General features: G+C 38.4%; 1 protein-coding gene across 1 annotated transcript in view; it reads left to right on the top strand.

Moving 5' to 3' along the window:
• Positions 1-20,176, top strand: part of cntn3a.1 (contactin 3a, tandem duplicate 1) — a 76,187-nt gene that overhangs the window by 13,798 nt on the left and 42,213 nt on the right. The window contains exons 3-5 of the mRNA XM_041053254.1: positions 2,128-2,260; positions 6,194-6,369; positions 14,550-14,645. Coding sequence (XP_040909188.1) covers positions 2,128-2,260; positions 6,194-6,369; positions 14,550-14,645 — 405 coding nt within the window. The remainder of the gene's footprint in view (positions 1-2,127; positions 2,261-6,193; positions 6,370-14,549; positions 14,646-20,176) is intronic.

The raw sequence follows: 20,176 nt of genomic DNA, 5'->3' as shown, positions 1-20,176 counted from the left end.
AAAGAGTTTCAGAGAGTTTGCATCAGTTTGAACTGAGCCCCCAGGCGCAGCCCCTGGAGCTCAATCCCTTCTCATTATTCTGACACTTATTCACCATTATAATAACAGTTGCCATGGTGCTGCCAAAGATCAGGTCAGTTCAGCACTGCCATAGCTGAGAGTACGGGCTGCAACCAAATATCTATGTTGATGTATTTCCCGTTAATTAAATATTGAGTTAGGTTTGTGTGATGCAGTCCACTTAGGGATTGATTAAGAGTGCAATACACCACACCAAGGCTATTCAAAAATGTACTGACAGACATGGTTCAGTTCGTTTAGGGTGTTTGCCTGTGGTGGCAGTTGTCGAGAAAATGCAAGTTGTTCTGTTGCTGTAGTTTGTGCTTTAAGCGTAGCAACAACACGATAAGTGAGAGGACAAATTACACAAGTAAATCACTCATATATCTATATCAGGCATAATTATGCATAATTAATGAATTATACACAATTTTACACTTTTTCTGTATTATGTTCACAGTAATACACAAACACTGATGCAAGCTTACCAGTAGCATAAGGTTTTTTACTAGTTTTATAATGTTATGTTTGTGGAAAATTACAACAGGTTAACTGGACTGGATAAGGTTTTGGGTTGCCTTTTGAATAGCCCCAGTTTATGCCTTTTTCAAAAAATATGCTGAATATAAATGTTTGTGACTTGATAACTGAAATCATTTATCAATTTAAGAAGGAAATGTGATTGCTCTCATGTTCACTGCAGGCTTCATCATCCTGGAAAGTTGTCTATACAACAAGTGTGAGGATTTGTGTTTGAATATGTTTGTATAAGAAGTGTCTTCTGGTAATCAATCATCTCTCAACGCTGCTTTGAAGGACACGCTTCATCTAACAAAGATTATAATTAGGTGCCCTTTTATTCTGTGTAACTTTCTGAGAGCTTTATCCTTGTGGAGAGGAACAATCAGTGTACAAGGTCCCTTGTCAAACATTCCCACCCTCTCAGAGAGTTATTTTTGAGTCTTGAGGATAAACCTGTACTCCCTGGGCTTCAGGGACTTGAAAAGACTACCTGCCTGTCATACAAATTAGTTACCCTACCTAGAATCTTCCCACTTCTGTACCATTACAGAAATGCAAATGTGTTCTGTCAAATCCAAATGAATTCCCCTTCCATTACAGAAAGAAATGTTTAATTCCAGTGAAATGTTTACTACCCCATGGGTCACTGTGGGCTTTGACTGCACAACACGCTGCTGTCTATATCTTTCTTCTTACAAAGACAATGAATCAACAATGTTACATCGTGCAGGGAGTTTAGAATTATTATACGCTGTATGTGCTGTGCTGTATATATTGTATATTTACACATTTTTTCTTTGCAGAACACCACTTGATGAATAATTATGATAATAGTCAGTGACCACACTGCATATATGCACAGTGAATTGCACTGTAAAAGGGTAATTCAAAGCAATTTGCAAGCAGCACTGGTGATTTGTTGTATCATTGCAAGATTGCATTATAAATAATAATGGGTAGTTTGGGTGAAATTTGAAATAAAAGCAATTTGTGTTCCACTTCCTCGGAACAAAAACCAAACTATGCTGAAAGAGCACAAGACACAAAAACACAAAACAACCCCACTCTCAAGTATTTTGAAAATTACTTTGAAAATGATAGTCTTTTTTCTTTGTCTGATTCGCAAAGGGCACCATTTTGTAGGTTCAAATGAGGGGCCGATTTAAAATGAGCCCATACTGCTCCAGTGTTTGTTGTTTCAGATTTTGTATGGGATGACATCCCTTGGGAAGGTGGCGATAACTTTGAAGGGTTTTGAAGGGTTTGCCACTGTGCTGAAGCACAGTGGCAAACCACTGTACATTCAGATGTTTGCATTAAAATTTTATGAAGGTTACCAGCTGATGATGCAGTACCTCAGGGATCTCACAAGTTTTTTTTTTTTTCTTTTTACAACTAATATGAAAAATGTGGATCCATGCCAAACAAAGATATGGTGATTCAGCCTTTTCTTGTGCAGCACTGTTTCCCACTTGCCCGTTAAAAGTGGTTTTCAGGCTCACCAGGGCATCAAAGCTAATATAGTTTTGTTGGTTCCCCACACAGGAAGCGGAGTCCTGCTGCGACCCGTGTTCACCAAACAACCCGGCAGCGTGGTGTTTCCCCTTCAACCTGGCGAGAATCGCAGAGAGGTGGTGTTTAGCTGTGAAGCCCAGGGACATCCACCGCCCTTCTACAGGTAACACTTGCAGGCATAGCTTTACACACACAATTTTTGTTTGGTTTTTGTTGTGCAGAACCTTCAGGTTATACCACAGAGAGAGTTCAAGTGCAACATTTGTACTCAAAACCAAGTGAGACTGGATCTGTTGCCCTTGGAAAACTGGGGATTTGTGAAACCCACGGCTCACTGCTGCTCACTGCCTGCAGTGCTTAGCTCAGCTGCCAGTCATGGTTAATTTGAGAATGATGAATTAATTTGGTTTAGTTGCTGGTCTCTCATATATTTGCACTGTTAGATGGGCATTGATCTGCTGTAGAATTCACTTTGAGAGCTTCCTGTCATCATCAGTATCAGTGACTATTGAAAAGATCAAGTTACTCAAGAGGATCATGCACCGATACTGGGCTGTTGTCCTGACAGAGATTGAGAGAGCATCTTGTGACAGGATCAAACCAGCCACGACACCCATCAACATGACGCCCTGACCCATGAGTACTAAGTAGTCAATACTACATTATTATATAAGTACTCTGTGCTCATGGGTTGGACCGTACCCACCTTTAAACATGGCCCTCATTCTGATCTTTGTAGTGTTTCAGTGTTGCAGTTTTATGATTGACTCTTGCACAGTTTGCACAGTGTGACAAAATCTGTCCACAGACAGACAGACAGTCATATAAACACCTGCCAAAGTACTCAAATTAATATACTCTACATACATAAAAGTGGCAAAAATATACATAATCAGAAATAACAACAGCAGAGAATAATAATATAACATAAAAACTATATAATATAACAAAAATATAATTGTATTACTTTAGAATAATAAAGAAAATAAAAGAATAATATACCAATAAAATATAGAATAAATATTCTGAATAGCACAAATCCATCACACAAATGAAAACACACTAAAGGAAATCTAAGTACAACACTATTAAAAAAAAAACTAACAAACAAAAACTAAAACCTGACCTTTCTGGCCTTCCTTGATGGAAAATCATCAATAATGTCATCATATGAAACCTGCTCCCATATTGAGTGATTGATACTGATGACAGCGAGGCCAGTGAGCCATTCCTGACACATGGTTGACCTCAGGTACGACTTGATCAACTGTAGCTTTGAAAAGCTCCTCTCTGCTTGAGCCACAGTGTCTGCCAGAGTAAGTGTGATCCTGGGACCAGGATTATCAGAAAAACAAAACCGTGCAGGAATTATAGGCCTGTATTTATAATATGAATGACATATGCGTTATTTGGAAGAAAGTTGAGGTGACTTTAGCCCACTAATTCCATGAGAGTACGTGTTTACATAACCTTGGTAAAAATCTTTTGAAAGTGTTGGCATCATGGCATATAAATGTAGACACTTTGTCATACGTTTTCTGGCCCAGTTGGCGCTTGGCCTGGTCTTGCTTTATACAGACAGCTCATGAGCGAATTACCCACAATGCCCGCCGCCCGTCCCTTCTGTCGCGGTCTTGCTTTATACAGAAGCTGTTCGTTGTCCTTGTTCAGTACACTGACCCTGTGTGGTTGAGGGGCCCCTCGGGCATTGTCTTAGAATCAAATTGATGCCCAGCTCCTCAGCTGCTAAAATGATGACAAATGAAAACAAATGACAAACGATGATTTGCTTTAAAGTGCATCAAGCACATATGCTATTAATTCATAATCTATCAAATGGGGCCACATAGCTGTTGTACTCCTGTCAGTGTAATTAAATGCAAATTGCAAAGCCAAGCATTTAATGTGTAATAGGTTGAAACGATCTCTCATAACATCAGCATATTCAGCTGTTAATGTAGCTTGAAGATCCTTGGTGTTATGCCTAATGGGCACAAATTGAAATGAATGTACAAGATCTTATCACTTGGATCGGCTGGAATACTTAACCAATCAGTTGCTATTCCACTGTCTGGATAGTCCTATTTTTTAAAATGAAAAACAATTCACGAGTTCAAAACTATACGTTTTTTTGCCCTTCTCAGTTCATGTTCCGAGAGTGTGCCCAGCTCCATGTCAAATCAAATTTGGCTTTAATTAACTCTTTAATTACAGCAAGTGTCACCAAGTGTGGCAGTTTATATATCACATTAAGAAGTGATTTTCAGATTGATCACAAGCTGTTATGATATGATTTTTTTTTTATCCCCTTAAACGATGGGACTGATATTCAGATGAACATATTGCTGTGTTGTTGGTTCAGTCAGCACCCATCATAGTGTTGTCATTGTCTTGACAATTTTCTTTTTCAACAAAGGTCACTTGTGCCAGCTTTAGAAATGAGTTTTGAAAGGGTTTTTTGAGGTTCAGCAGCAGGACACCATATGTTGAGTGGCTCTTCACTGCTGTGAATGTAGGCAGGTCTATTTCAGGGGCGCCAAGGACAAATTAATTTGTCTAAGACTACCCAACGACCGCTGCCATGCAGAGCTCCCACTCCAAGTTGTCACCATGGCCCCTTGATTTGTCTCATCTGGAGCTCTTGGACCAGTTCCAGCTGCAACACCAAATCACTAAATCAATCTAATCAGCCAATCTGCCGTTGAGAACCACTCGGCCGCATATGTCTCCTCATTCCCTTCCATCTTCAACCCTGCCTCCCACTCTCTTTGTCTAAATCTTTCCTATGGAAAAAGGAAGAAAGGTGAAATAGAAAATCTCAAGCTCCCTTTTTCTCAGAGAGCTGTGAAAATCTAATGAAGACCAAGGAGCTAACATTCAAACTAATTGTCCCTTATTCCTTCTATGAAAAGCTATTTCTCCTGAGCCTCCTTTTGCTAGTGTCACTTTTCTTGTTAGTCTGTGTTTATGCTCTTTTTTTTCTCATTTTATTTCACTTTGACTGTGATTTGGTTTGAGAATGAAAGTGCTATTTGCACACTAACTTTGCCTGAGTGTAATGCAGACAATTTCAAGAACCTACTGAACTGATTAAATGTATCTGAATAGATTTAGAAAGTTTTCTTCTGAACAAATGAAAATGAAAATGAAAATGAAAATCCTTTTCGTGTGTTGTTGTAAACACTTTACTCTTCACAGTTAATAGAAACTGAACCTTTTAGTCTACGCAATTATTTAGGGGGTTACGGGTCACATGCTGAATTTGGTTGAACTGACATCATCAACTCAGCAGGTTTTCTTGGAACACAAGCCTTAATTATGCAAAGTGAACAACAACAAGCCTCCCAAATCAAGCCACAAAGACATCCTCTACAGTTAAAAGTTGATTGCTGGCAATTGCATCTTGCTGGTCTCTCTCTCTCTCACACACACACACACACACACACACACACACACACACACACACACACACACACACACACACACACAAACACACACACACACACTTGTCGTACTGCTGTATTGCTCAAAACAAGACGTTTAATCAGAAAGCAGCATTATCCTGTGCTTTGCATGTATCCATTTTGTTTGAGCAGTCCTAGTTTTTGGTCCTCCCATGTGATAATCACTGTGATTGGGGGGGAGGGTTTGATTCATGGTGAAAGGGCCGCCCTCGCGGGGTTGTGGCTGACGGACAAACAGACTGAAAAGAAAAAAAAAGGAAATGTCAGAGGAATGCACAGAATTTGATTTGTGAGTAAGACTTGTGTTTGAAGTGAATAAAAGCCTGAATAGAAATGAATAGTGTTTTGAAATGACTGTTGCTGACTGCCTTTCATTCATTGTCGTTTTTGCTGCAGCACACATCAGACTGTGTCATCTCTTTTAGTGCATGCTTTTGCCAGAGTAAGGTCTGGTACATCATAGTTTAGGCTACTGGGCATTTTACATTATTTGAAGTCCATGTCATGCAGTTGATTCTTTTTGCACCCGTATCCATCTGTCTAATACAGTTGATCTGAGCTCATTGTGTGAGGGCAGCCAAACTTTCTGTAATAAAGGTTTTTTGTTGTGTGTCATGTGCTTGCATTCACAGGTGGAAGCTAAATGACTCTTTCATCCTGCCCAGACCAGGGTCACGTTACTCTCTCATGGGAGGAAACTTACACATCAGCAATCTGAATAAAGAGGAAGATGTTGGCATCTATCAGTGCCTGGCATCCAACTCTTTTGGCACCATCGTCAGCAGAGAGGCCAGTCTGCACATTGCATGTAAGTTCCTGTGTTGTTTCTTTTCTCGAAGTCTGTTTACAGATTACCTCAACTAATGTCACTCGAGTCAGCGTTAGCAGGGACTGAAGGCTGCAAGTTTGAAAATAAAAAAAACCTGATGGTGTAGAGTTAGAAGTGAGTGTATCAGACCTGTGTACCCAACTCCTTATCTCTGCTTGAAGCTAGACGCTTTAGGCTACATTGGCTGCTACATGCATAACACACCAGAACCTCCAACCCAGCATTCAGCAGTTAAGTTGCACTTACATTTGGCATTGATTAGTGTTATTGTCTTTAACAATTTTTCTTTTCAGTTTTATTATTTCACCTCAGTGAAGTGTAATTCACCTCAATCCAAGTTCAGTCTTATTGAGTTCAGTTCAGTTTTTGTTTGTCTTAGAAAGTAAAAGTTTCATTAAGCATCAGATGTTGTGGTTCACTGAGAGTATAATGACCCAGTCAGACTTGATCCTCTCTAACAAAAAAAAAAACAACTAGTGTCACTCTTGTAGGCTGATACAGTTAAAGTTATTAATGAGAAAACACAAATTAACCTGCAATATTAATATCATGGTATCCTTTTATCCTTTAACCCTGATTAAAGATCTACTGCTGGTGTTTACCCTGCCTGGTGGCTCTAAATTTCTCACACCCCTGTGATGAAGACTGCGTGATTGTGTGGTAGGCCTTGACAGACCCCCGTGTAGTTGATGCTTTACAGCCTTCATCCATCACATTTTATAAGACCAGAGTCTAAGGCATCTCTGATGGCAAGGTGAACTTGAGGCCTCCACTCTTGATGGGCAGACCATATCAAATGACAGGTCTTATATCTGTGAACAGATGGTGCAGCTAGATTGAATTCTGATGTCTGTTTCTCTGCCATAGAAGACGCAGAGGTGATCCTTGGCAGGAAGAGCACCAGAGGTATCCATCTCGCTACTGTTTGGTGCTTTATTGTCACAAAACGGCAACAAATCTTCCATATATAGGGCAAATCGGTGTCCTGAGTTGCTAGCAGGCTGTTGATCATATTCACATTTCCTATCAGTTTTCGGGTCCTGACCGGAACTGTATGTCACAGTGATCGGTGTCATCTGTCGTCTGGGCCTGACCTGGAACCTGCTGCTTTTGTCAACGGCTGAGGAGAAGCATCAGTGCTGATGTGTCATACATCTTATTTATTGCTCTTGGTTTAACTTAATTAAGAGTGCTCTGTGATTGAGCGGGTCCCAGGTCAAGGGAATAATTCATTGGAGGAGCAGCCTGTTATGAGTCAGTATTGTGTCATTTGTAACAGACTCTGACTCAGAGTAGCTTAATATGCTCTTTCAGACACCAAGGGGCTCTCACCTCTCTCCATCTTGTAATAACTCCGTGAGACAAAAACCAAGGTAAAGGCCAATAATGAAGAGAAAAGAAGGGTCTGCAATGATGTCCAGCTCGTAATCGTCTGGAAGCCTACAACCAAAGCTTTTAGGCACCGCTGCAGAAAACAAATGTAGAACAGTGCTTACAGCATTCTCATTACTGAAAACACTATGGTAAGCTCTTTAACAATGTAATCTATATTTGGCAGTTTATTCATGAAAGTCCATGCTGATGAAGGACTGAAGATCGATGTCTCAGATTTGTGCCAACTGATGATGTCCCGTAACATCAAATTTGAATCGCATGAATGTGTAGTGCATACATAACAGTTAAGAAAGCCTACATTTGTTAATCCTCTGAAAGACGAGTGATATAACAGTTTTTGTTACCATCTGGTGGGGCTTAAACCTCTAAAAGTATAAAGGTTCTTGATCCTGTCGACAATACACACTTAAATGTTTAAAAGGTTCTGCTCGCCTGCTGGGAGTGCTGGAAGCAATAATCTAGTTGGTTATCAAGCCAGATTGAGTTTCTTAATCTCCTCGGGATATTTTTGGTGTAAGTGAAAGGATTTTCACTGAGGCAAGATGCAACATTATACAACAGATTGCAAGGCCTGCAACAGTGTATTGGGTGCCTGTCCTAGAGAAGAAACATGCTACAGCGTAGATGCTGCGCTGCTTATAGAGCCACTAGGGTGACACAGTGTTTAATGAAGGGTGAAATCACTGTATTTATGAAAGAAATGCAAGATGCGACTCCCTTGTATCTTGTTGCTCGTGATTTCTCCTATCAAATTCAGTCCTGTAATTGCAAGCCATTTGCATTTTTTTCTTACTGGCTCCAGTCTAACCTATCTGCCTTATCTGGATAATTACTTTGCAAGATTTCTATCTCATGTCTTTTTTTTTCCTTTTCGTATTTCCATTAGCTCTATATTTTTTATTTATTGCTGTTGCCTCAGGTGAAAATTAAGTCCATTCTGAGCTAGAGAGCATCTGAGGAAGGGACAATAACATTTCTCATCTGCACCATGAGGCCAAGTGCTCAATCTCGGTTTCAAATCATCTTTGAGGGAGGGGGGTAGCGGGCATTTTCTGAATGCTGCACTTTGCAACGGTGTTGTAATTGTCAGCAGACACCAGCAGTAGCGCTCTGTAAGAAATGGGTCCCTTTGATGTTTATCACTCCTCAAATGTCATGTGTCACTCACTGTTAGGGGTTCACTGCATGATGCTTCTCTGAGAACAGAGGAGAGGAGAGGGGGAGGGAAGATGAGAAGCAGACAAAAATTGAGAGGAGATGATGGTTTCTCATCATCTTGCAGTAATGTTCATTGCAGTTATTAGTTTATATTTTTACCTTCATGGTAACAACATATGGCAACTTGTTGTTTGTAACTTTTTGGTGACTTGCACTTTACTTGTACCTTTTTGAATACTTAGTATTTATCTGGTAGTTACTTTTACATGGCTTTACTTAGCAATGCGTTGTCCTTCTGTCTACATTCGCAGTCAGTTTCTCCAAGTAAAGAAGAGATACTGCGTGGTAAGAATATTGACACAAGTATTGCATGAAAAAATGGCTAGCTGTAAATTCCAGCTGTGAAAGCAGATTAATACTTTCAGAAATAGCCATACATCATAAATTCTCACAGCATACAGGCTGCAGGCTACACTTGAGAAATGTCTGCTCTGTTACTAATCAGTTCCACAAACTATCATGTCGCTTCTGAGACTTCAATGCGACATCCTATAGATACCGTGTACTTTATAGGAATTAGGAGAGTTATTTTAGTTAGTTTTTCTCACACTTTTGCAGGTTTACCCCTACCCCATGTTTGTGTAGGTTTCCTCTAGATGTTTCACGGTTCCTCCCATGCAAAGCACATACATGTAAGGTATTACTGATAATAATAATAATAATAATAATAATAATAATAATAATAATAATAATACAATTTCTAAAATCAGCTGCATTATAAGATACTGTATAAGATAAATATGGTGGTGACACAAAAAAACTGTATTATGCAAATTAATGAGCCTAGTGGTAAGACAAGAAGGCAAGAAGTGGTCTTGAGCACAAGTATAAGTCATTTCAGAGAAGTGTTAAGAAAATACAATAAAACATTAAAACTACATAACACTGAATTTTAGATGGATTAAAATACACTTTTTAAGTAATTCAGAAACAGTAAATAATTAGGTGAAAAGGCTTCACAGAAAGATGGTATTAAGTGGGTGAAAATACACAGGACTACAGGTCAAAACCAACTATAAGTGTGAAATTGAGAACACAGTTGATAACTGTTGTGGAACCACTGTAAACAACAGCTTTCAGAGGAAAGTAGTGCAAATCTGCTTGAAGTGAAGTCACTAAAGGTTTCTAGATGATGTAATGTGCTAATTAGCATATTAAAATACATTGCGTTTTATTTTATATTCTGCCTAATGTCAGCCAGTTTCAGCCCTTTATCTATTTCCTCCTTTCCTGCTGTCTGTCCTCACATATACAGTAATGTAATACAGATGAATTCCCAACAAAGCTGTTCTCATTTACATGTTTTATGTTTATGTTGCCAGACAATAGAATAAGTATAAAATAGTGACTGAAATACAGCCCATTAAGACTACATGTTAACCAGCAGTCACGTTCAAGCCATTTTTAGGCTATTGCTCTGCTAAAATCCTAATTTTATAACCGTGATGTCCTCTGACAAAGATCACCATACACATAAGTTAAAGACATTGACTGTGGTTTCACCTATATTTGGAAGCGCATAGAGAGTTGTACCTGCAGAGGTAAAGCCCGACCTTGCTTTCGTGGAGAAATACTGTTGAGTCTCTTCCACGAAAAATACCTCAGGTTTGTCCAAAAAGTCACTAGATTTGGCACTGGGGCATTTTTGAATAAAAGTTGCTTAAGGGGTCTGAGATGTCTGTAAGTCTAGAGACAAAGGCCCTGAATTGACAGCACTGCCTGTAAATGCCCCTATGCCATGTTAGAAACTGCTCAAGCCGTTCGGTTTGAAAGCACAATGGTCAGTGGGGAAACTCCAACACACAGCCGGGTAACCAAGAATGTAATTTCATCACTCAGTCAATTAGTGACAGACATTCATGCTGCTGCAATCCTGCCAAAAATCAGTGAATATCATCCCATTAAAACTGATTCCAAGGCTCTTCCCATTTGCTGTTTGACTGGGAGGTGGGAGGTGACTAACTCAACAACAACTCATTAACAGCCTTGGCTGTTTCAACTTTGCAGCTCTAAAAAAATACAAGATGTTGGTAAAGAAAAGAGTATGGAGAAAGATTTTTTTGAAACCTCCACTAACACATTTATGACCTTTCAGTCTATTTTTTGTTTAGTTTCTTTTTATTCATTACTCGAGGGATGGTGTTGTTAGTCGGCCAGTCAGTTCAACACTTTCTTCCAGAGTAAAATAGCTCTACAACTCCTGAATGGGTTGGCTAAACATTTAGTGCAGACGTTCATGACCCCAAGAGGTTGAATCCTAATGAGTTCGGAGTGATTTTATAATACCCAGGCATTTCAGCTGGTTAAAATTTATACCTCTCAAACACTTAATTTTATCACAAATTGCATTAAAAACTAATGACTAAATTCCTGCCAGCCTCAGCTGAGTTTATACTAAGTTTACAGACCATTGGACATTTATCAGATGTTAATTACAATTTATACCAATGTAATGTTTTCTATCAGAACTAATATTATTTTTTTATCATTATTTTTTTATTATTAGTATTTATTTTTGGCAATAAATGCTTAAAGTGTCTTTTTTTTTTATTTCAAAGAATATATTCTATCCAAACCTGCTGTGACTGGTCATCTTACATCAGAAATAGAGAATAACCCTTTTTTCATGAAAAGACAGAAGCTTAACAGAGGCAAATGAACCATGGCTAGAGAAATTCAAATAAAGAAAGTTTTTGAAAGTCTTTAATCCTTTTGTCCAGTGGCTGGGTGACAGATGTAACCACATCACAAATTGTCCTCGAGCTCACACTCCAACAGAATGGCTTCAATTTTTCCTTTTCTGCAATTGCTTCTCATTCATTACAATGGGTCACATTGGAGTAGCAAGCCCAAAAATGCAAATTCACATCCAATTTCATGGATCTGAAAACACTCAAAATAGCCTGAACCCGGCTATTGAGAAGCGCATGGAGGTGCAGAGCCATGATAGGCTTGATAAGATGATCCACAGGGTGCAGCACAGCTTGGGTTGTCAGGCATTGTTGGCTTTTAGTGTGTCTAGCTCATTTACGCCCCTCCATACTCCAAAGGAATATTGATCAGGAAAGCTTCACTTTCAGTGTGAGCTGAGCAACTCTGATATTTTCTAATGTGCCTGGTTTGGTAGAAAAGAGTTAATTCTGAATGTATGTATGTCAAATATGAAATATATACGTAGGAAAGTTCCCACCTGGCTGTCCTAATGCAATGAAGTAGACAACAAGCTTTCCAAATATAATTATATAATTATCAGGAAAAACAGTGCCCTGTTTAAATCTGGAAAAAGCTCTATTGAAAAGGCCAGTCCTTTTAAAGAGAGTTATTCAATTGTTGTAAAACTATAAAAAAAGCGGACTCCTAAGGTCATACTAATGACACGCTCTGAAATTATTAATCTTACAGGAATGTACTCAGACATATAGAGACCTATTTTCTGTCATTTATTCATACTGTATACACAAAATGGTTGGTCGTCTAACAGTGAACCAATATGTATTCTGCAGCAAGCCTGAAATTATGGACAGCCTACTGTAGATAGCATATTGTTTCAAGCCAGCATTCGGATGACAATAGTGTGCAGAATATTAACTGAAACCAAACTATTCACAACATCAAACCATTCAAAATCCTTGCTACTGCAGCTACTGGGATGTAATGTCTGACTCAGCAGGTAGCTGCCCTGCCAGAGCAGCTATAGTTTGATATGTTATCCTGCTCACTAAGCCAGTGCTATATGTTGAGGTAGGTAGAAAAATGAAGCAACTCAAAAAGGACTCCTTCATTTTTAGCTGTGCTAGTGGCAGAGCTTAAGGGAGGGAAATGTCGCTCAGCCTGTCAGTCCATCACTTTGGTTCAGACTGAAATATCTAAAAAAACTATTGGATGGATTGCCATGAAATTTGGTACAGATATGTATAGTCTGCAGATGATGTATCCTAATGACTTTGGTGATTAACCAACTTTTCTTTTATAGCATCACCAGCAGGTGGTTATTTGTGCTTTGGATCATGAAAAGCTATAGGCCTTTTTTGATATGGCAATAGGAAATGCACGGGAGCAAATAATAAAAATAATGGTGGCTGAATTCCATTTAGCTGGTTCAGGGTCAAAGTCCTGGCATTGTTTTCTTCTGGTTCACAGTCACACACTCATAGCTTACTCAGACATTTCTCTCGTTTTAATCTGTTGGTAAGTCTCAATATATTTAAATAAAGCAGATAAGATAAGATGAAACTTGTAAGTTTGGATCAGGCAGGAGAAAGATAATTTTATCTCTGCCTCTGTGGGTTTCTAATACTGGTTTATTAATATCTGTGAGCTATGGCTTTTACCAAGTATTGGATAATGCAACAGTGCCAAAGCTGCATTTTGAATTCAGTTTGAAATTTGGCTTGGAAAACAAGTGCATTCAAACAAATGCACAGCGATTCACGGCATGAAGCTGTGACGTTATGTGAATATAGGCTGATAATGATTGCTTCCACAAACATTTCCACCACAAACAGCATAAAAAGGAGATAACGGTAAATGAATAGATTTCTCACATTTATTTAGGGCCTTCATCAGATGTGGAGGGATCTATAGATGGTCCAGAGGGACCCTAACTGTCATTGCACAGAGAGGCTGTATGTTATTTTGCATTACACATGGATCAGCCATAGATTAAGAATTGGCCATTGAAGCTTCCGCTCAATCTGTCTGCACCAAACATGAAAAGAACTTAATGATCTGCTAATTAATTTGTGAAGTCATACAGGGGGCTTTACACTTAATCATTTGTGAACCAAAGGAAAAAAAAATGCTTTCAGTTGTGATAATGTGATACTGTTCTGCTTGATGCAATTTTTCCATTACTCACAAGGTCTGCAAAGATCATGTACTTTATTTATTATGCAGAGGGGTCATCCCGCTGTGCTTGTACACAGGATGTGTCAGTTTTGCATTCTTTCTCTCTGTTTTTGAATTCAGTCTTGATTATGCCATTAAGCCTGTACGGCAGCTGGATATTTGGCTGCACTGGCTGCGATATCTCCAAGAGAGCCATGGCAGGCAAGAAAAGGCAAAGTGTTCTAGGATTGCTGTCTCTATTTGCTTTCTGTCAGTAGGTTGTCAACAAGTAATCGGTCTCCATACAAATGATGTTTCAGTCTTAGTCATTTAATTGTTGCTGGTCTGTGTGCGGTGGATGAAACACAGAAAGTGATAACAATACACAGTTCCAATTAAATTCACTCATGTGTGACTTATACTTGAGGAATTGCTCTCTGCTCCAGTCAGAAGTGCTCAGGACTTTACAGCACCATGTCTGAATTTATGCAAACATAACATGAAAATGTGCTAAATTTCTGCATCACGTCTCACTGTTAAACTCTGGTCAGTAGCTGTGTTCTAACCAGACATGAAATTATTGAGGAACCACAGATATGACTTGTAGTGTATTTTTATCTCTGTAAACAGCTAGGCATGGTCTGTTCGCCTCCTGTGTGCTTATGGCTTTAGAATGAATTGATTATTTTGCTTTATTGCTTTTGTGTTGTGGTAAACAGACTTGGAGAACTTCAAGACGCAGAGAAGAAGTCCAGTGAGAGTTCGTGAAGGTCAAGGAGTGGTCCTACTGTGTGGCCCACCACCCCACTCCGGAGGTAAGTTTTTTTTTTTGTCATTTGAAGATACGTATTTTAATCTCTAGCAGTCACTTGTTTGTGCCACTGATCAACAAACACTCAGTGTCAGTGAAGAGTCACTATCGGTTCTACACAGAAATGTGGACATAGTATGGTATGACTTCTCTGATTCCTCATCTACTCCGTGTTTATCTGGACAAAGTGGAAGTTATGTTTGTGCTCTCCCCCTCAGATCTCCTGGCTGTTTGTTTGTGTTGCTGAGATCAGTGGAGTGAGTCATTTTTACTTTGGGACACTCTGGCCTGTGAGCCTGATTTTCAATGGGGGCGAGGAAAAACTTTGGCATGCAGACTGGAAAGGCTGTCTGTGGCTGGGGCCCTGCCAGGCTGAGTAATAGAGCTTCTCTCTAAGGGTGCTTTGTTTGCTTCGCATCCCTTTGCTTCCATGACATTATCAATGGAAGTTAGCATCCAGTGCTATTAACTTCTACACAGGGGTCTAAAGATTGGCTTTTTGCTCTAACTGCCAGCAAGGCTGAATGTAATTCTCCAGTGTAACATACTGCCATTGTATTTAAAGATCAGTTTTAAAGATTATAGTGATAGTGACTTTCACTGTAAGTATTCACTTCAACTGAATGTAGAGCCAAGGAATAATATGAGGGTTAGGGTGTCAAAAAGCTGTGGTTATTATTATCATTATTATTATTAGTAGTAGTAGTAGTAGTAGTAATAGTAGTAGTAGTAGTAGTAATAGTAGTAGTAGTAGTAGTATTTCTGCTGGTTAAGGCTGGGCAGATATTATCATTCATTGTTATTGTGTAGCACGAAATTGGTGGAAACATTTCATAACAATTTGATCACATTGTGATCATATTGTGCATATATTATATCTCATGTCATGTAGACTTGTAAGACTTGAACACAAATTGTGTAAAAACAAAAGAAACATGTTTATTGTTAAATATTTATACGGTGTGTCACGGATGATCTGCTAATAATCTGACAACTTGTGTAGTTAGCTAAAGCTTTGGCTACGCGATGTAATGTGCACATTGTAATGTACACATTGTACACACTGAACCCAAACTGCTGTTTGGTGTCATTTCAGGTAAACTTCTGTCAACTAATTCGTGTGCTGCTACTGTGTGAAACCATGCTGTTCAGCTGCTGCAATGAGAATAGTTTGACGTGTTTTTATCACATAGTCTCTTGCAAACCTAACAGTAGGCCTACATTTGTACTGCTTTGTTCTGTATATGTTATAATGAGACATCTCACCTTGTGTTGACGAGAAAAGCTGGAACAATGAGCCATATGCTTACATTTGGCAGTCCCGTAACGTAATGGCTTTTTTTTTTTTTTTTTTTAAGACGCATCCCCTGGTACAAGGTGTCCAAATGCCAAAACACATTCTAGGCAGCTAAAAACAAAACAGCAGCATTGTCAGGAGTGTTGGGCTGTAGTAGCAGTGTCATGACAGCGTCCAAAAATATTTTGAAAAATCTGGGCACGGCAATTTAAATTCAGTAGTTTATTCATTATTCACAAGAAAACGGCACCAGTTTAGTCAGGATGATGTCCCATATGCAGAAATTCTGTCTAGTTTCTTTCTGTCTAGAAGCATGGTTCATTGTCTGCTGTGAAGGCAATCATGCTCGCACCAGGCTAATGTTTACAATTTTGAAAAAAAAAAAAAAGATTGCTCCCTTGACAAGACGTGTAAGCGCTCCCTGGGCAACCTTTTGGATTAGCCATCTTTGTAGCAGTGGGCACAGAAATGAGTTGATATTGACTCAGTTCTCCTTGGATAGATTACATGTGCCAAATTCTTGTGGGTTATTTGCACACAGCACACAACCAAGCTACAAGTATTTGTAAGCCAGTTAGAAAAGAGGGGGGAGAGACATACAGTAAACAACCATTATTTATTTGCTTGGAAATGTATTGATGTAGTTTAATCAGTCACCTTTAAATCACATTTGAGTCAAAAACAATATTTAATGAATGCTGACGTCAGTGTAGGTCACACTATTCCACGCACTGTGTATTGCAAGCAGTTTTAAATGCTGTATCTTTTTGTTACAGTATTATTTACTTAGTCAGTCAGTCAGTTAGTTAGTTATACATAGATGAGGTCCAGGTGTAAAGAGCATGAATTACAATATCTACATGTGCTAACTGTTTCTACTGAAAGTAAGAGATTCATCTGTTAATTTCACATCCTAATTGTGTGAGAACAATCCTTTCCCTGTTTTGGTGGCCAGAATGTATTAATTAAAATGTGATTTAAACTTAATTAAAATGCAATTTTACCAAGATGTGACAAACAGACAGCTTTAGTCACAATTAACTTATTTGACAGATGTTCATGTTTTTCCTCATGGCAGTCACGTGTGCTATGTTTGTACTAGAAGTATGCAAAGTCACATAAAGTGTGGCACAAGTACAACAGGCTGTTACATGACAGGCATGAAAGAAAATCTAAAAGCATCAAATTCTTAGATTTGAGAGATTTTGTATTACATAGAAATAACAAGGCCAAGAGGGGTTTGACTTTAGGCACCTACTTCTTCTCACACTTTCAAACCTTGAGAATTATTCAGGAGCGCTGCTGCTTGCCTCTGGAAAGGACTGGAAGTGTTCAATGACCTTGTCCAGAGGTCATAAGACTTATAATGTGTGACACATGTCTGATGATAAATCACACTTTATTTACATTAGCAGCAGGTGGGAGCTTCAGCACCGTGAGAAACTTCACAATGTGTGTCATTTAAAAACCTTTGGAACTCACCTCCTAATCATGTGAATCCGCTCTGTTATTTCATTCTCCCACATGGGGTGTGTTATTCTTTCAGTAGCACAGCTTTTTATTTTTTCTTTCTATGGGTGATGAAATGTGTTGTTTTACCTTTTAACTAACAGATGGTTAAACCAGCAGGGTTACTAAACTCTTTGTTCTCTGTTCTTGCCGCTATTGTGCAATAAGGGGAATTGAGGACACCATTTCATTTAAACTAGGACAAAAAATATGTAACCTCTCTCTTTATGAAATCATTTTCATAATATTCAGGAGATTCCCCCGGTTTCTGATGTTAGACGGTATTCAAGAACTTGGCTGCTTTGTTGTTACTGCTTTGTTGTTATTTGACAAAATCACGATTCACAAATGTTTACCAAGATGTATGCCACACTGTGTTTGGTTAAAATTTGACTAAATCATTGGAGATATGATATCTGGGTCTTGATGTTCTTGTCTTCAGGGAAATGTTAATGGAATTATTCAGTGATTCTGTTCAATAATTCATGTTCATCTTGTCTATCATTTGTTACCAAAACTTTGTTCTTTTTATTTACACTACAAACCCTCTTTGGACTGTCCTGATCATTTGGGACTCGAGTTCTCGAGGGGTTGTTGTCAGTAACCCACACTGTTACATTGCACGTGGCCCATATCTGTCGCAGCCAGTATGATATAAAACCTTTACCTGCTCTGAAAGAAGAATCTGAACTACATCCACACTAACATAAAATCTGCTTGCCCATCATTATTTCATTATCTAAGATGCTGTGAAAGCACAAGCCGTCACATAAACTCACATTATCGTTGGAGTTCCTTTAATTAGATGAAAAGATTGTGTTATGATTTTAGCATTGACAACAGTTGTGCATATTTATGTCATATATACGATGGGTGGCAAATGTGTTCCCTTGCTTTACTCTATTGGCTACAGTTCCCTGACTTTTCTGTGTTAAAGTGTATAAATGTTGGCCCATTCATTCGTCTGGCCACAGGGTCTAGGAGGGTAGTAGAAGGCAGGCTGCAGAAACTCATTCTATGAATAAAGAAAATTTTATTTACACAGTGCGATGATCAAAATACATGGATACTATAGCAAGTGTAAAAAACAAAACAAAACAAACAATTTAATAACAAACTTGGCTTAAGTGTCATAACTGTGGAAAACTCATCAACATCACATGCACACAGCTTGTACTTAACTAGACATTGTAACTAGACATTAAGTTGTTCTCATAATAATCCTCAGCAGTGGAAATAAAATGATATGTAGATTGTTTGCATGATTAAGTTATTGATATTACATGTCACATAGCCAAAGTTTATTTTTTACATTAGTCATAATAAGTGGCAGTTTTATGAGCGTGTCAAAAGCGTGCAGTTGTTATTTTCCATGAACAATCTGTGACAGGGAGCCATCAACTGACAGCTCCATTGGTCACAAAGAGGAAGTTTTTTTTGTTTTTTTGTTTTTTCCTAAATTTTCCATGGGAAGCTATTTTAACATGCTGTTCAACATACTGTTGAAATGATTTTTAAAAAAATTGTTGCTCTTACAATTTCTAGAACTGATCATGAATGAAACATACACAGTAAAATGCAATGCAAGACATCTGATATGATAACACGTAACACAAGGATGTTTTAAAATCCAATATGCATTATCAGGCCTCTCTTAACTGTCAACAATAATTGTATTTGGATGAATGGTGCGTAATTGCTGATCTTGTTCAAATTCATTCAAACTGGGTCAGTTTGCTTCCCTGCTGTTTTCCTCATATCAAAAACGCACAGCCAGAGCCTGCTTTTGTCTGGCCGACCGGTAATGTACAGACTGCTTTTATTTACACCAACAGCCCCTTCATTCCTTCTTGCTGTGATGGATCAGAGCTGTTCTCTGACCTAGCACAGTGTTTGGAATGATCCATTTTCTGACAATATTTTCAGCAGCTGTCATCGTAGATTATGCCTATTGATGGAGATGTTGAGGATGTTGATATGTGCTTTAGGATGAATCATATCCAATTTTCTAACATCTTTGCTGAAAGGCTAGCCTAACCATATCTGCTATGGTAATGATGTATCCATTTAGATGTAGCTATACATTCTCACACATTTATATATACACAAACATCCACGCACTTTACATTCACATTCTCTTGTCCTCATTCAGCCCCTCATTTTGACTAAAAATATAAGTGGATATACTGTACTGAAACCCTGGATTCCTTTTAAGAGAAAACTGGGAAGAAAAGTAAATAATTTCCACATATCTATACTAGTTCAATGCAAATGGAGAAAACAATGTCTGAACCAGTGTCATACGTTGAAGTTCAAGTATTAATACCCAGATGAATTTGTTTTATTTATTATTTATTTTTAGAGTAACAACCAAACAAAGTTTAGTCTTACTATTAAAGAGGACATTTTGAAATCTAGCTGCGGATGTTATATGTATTATATAAATGTATTTTGATTTTAAGGTGGATTAGATTTAGCAGAGAAATATTTTTCACACATGGACAAAGAGACGATGCAGACTGAAAAATAAGAATAAAAAAGGTTGCACACATCTTGGCAAATGTGAGAAACATTCGTGGCAATTATATGAATACATTAGGAAGGTGTGACAAATACTTTAACATGCTAAGACAAATAATGGTGTGCTGCACCATATTTACCGCACAACGGCTGTATTGTTGCATATTTGAAACAAAGATAAGCCTGACTGGCATTTAAATAGATTCTCA

This window comes from Toxotes jaculatrix, chromosome 2 (assembly GCF_017976425.1).
Source record: "Toxotes jaculatrix isolate fToxJac2 chromosome 2, fToxJac2.pri, whole genome shotgun sequence".
Taxonomy (NCBI): domain Eukaryota; kingdom Metazoa; phylum Chordata; class Actinopteri; family Toxotidae; genus Toxotes; species Toxotes jaculatrix.
The sequence above is the reverse complement of the archived record's forward strand: the minus strand, read 5'-3'. Positions and strand labels throughout refer to the sequence as shown.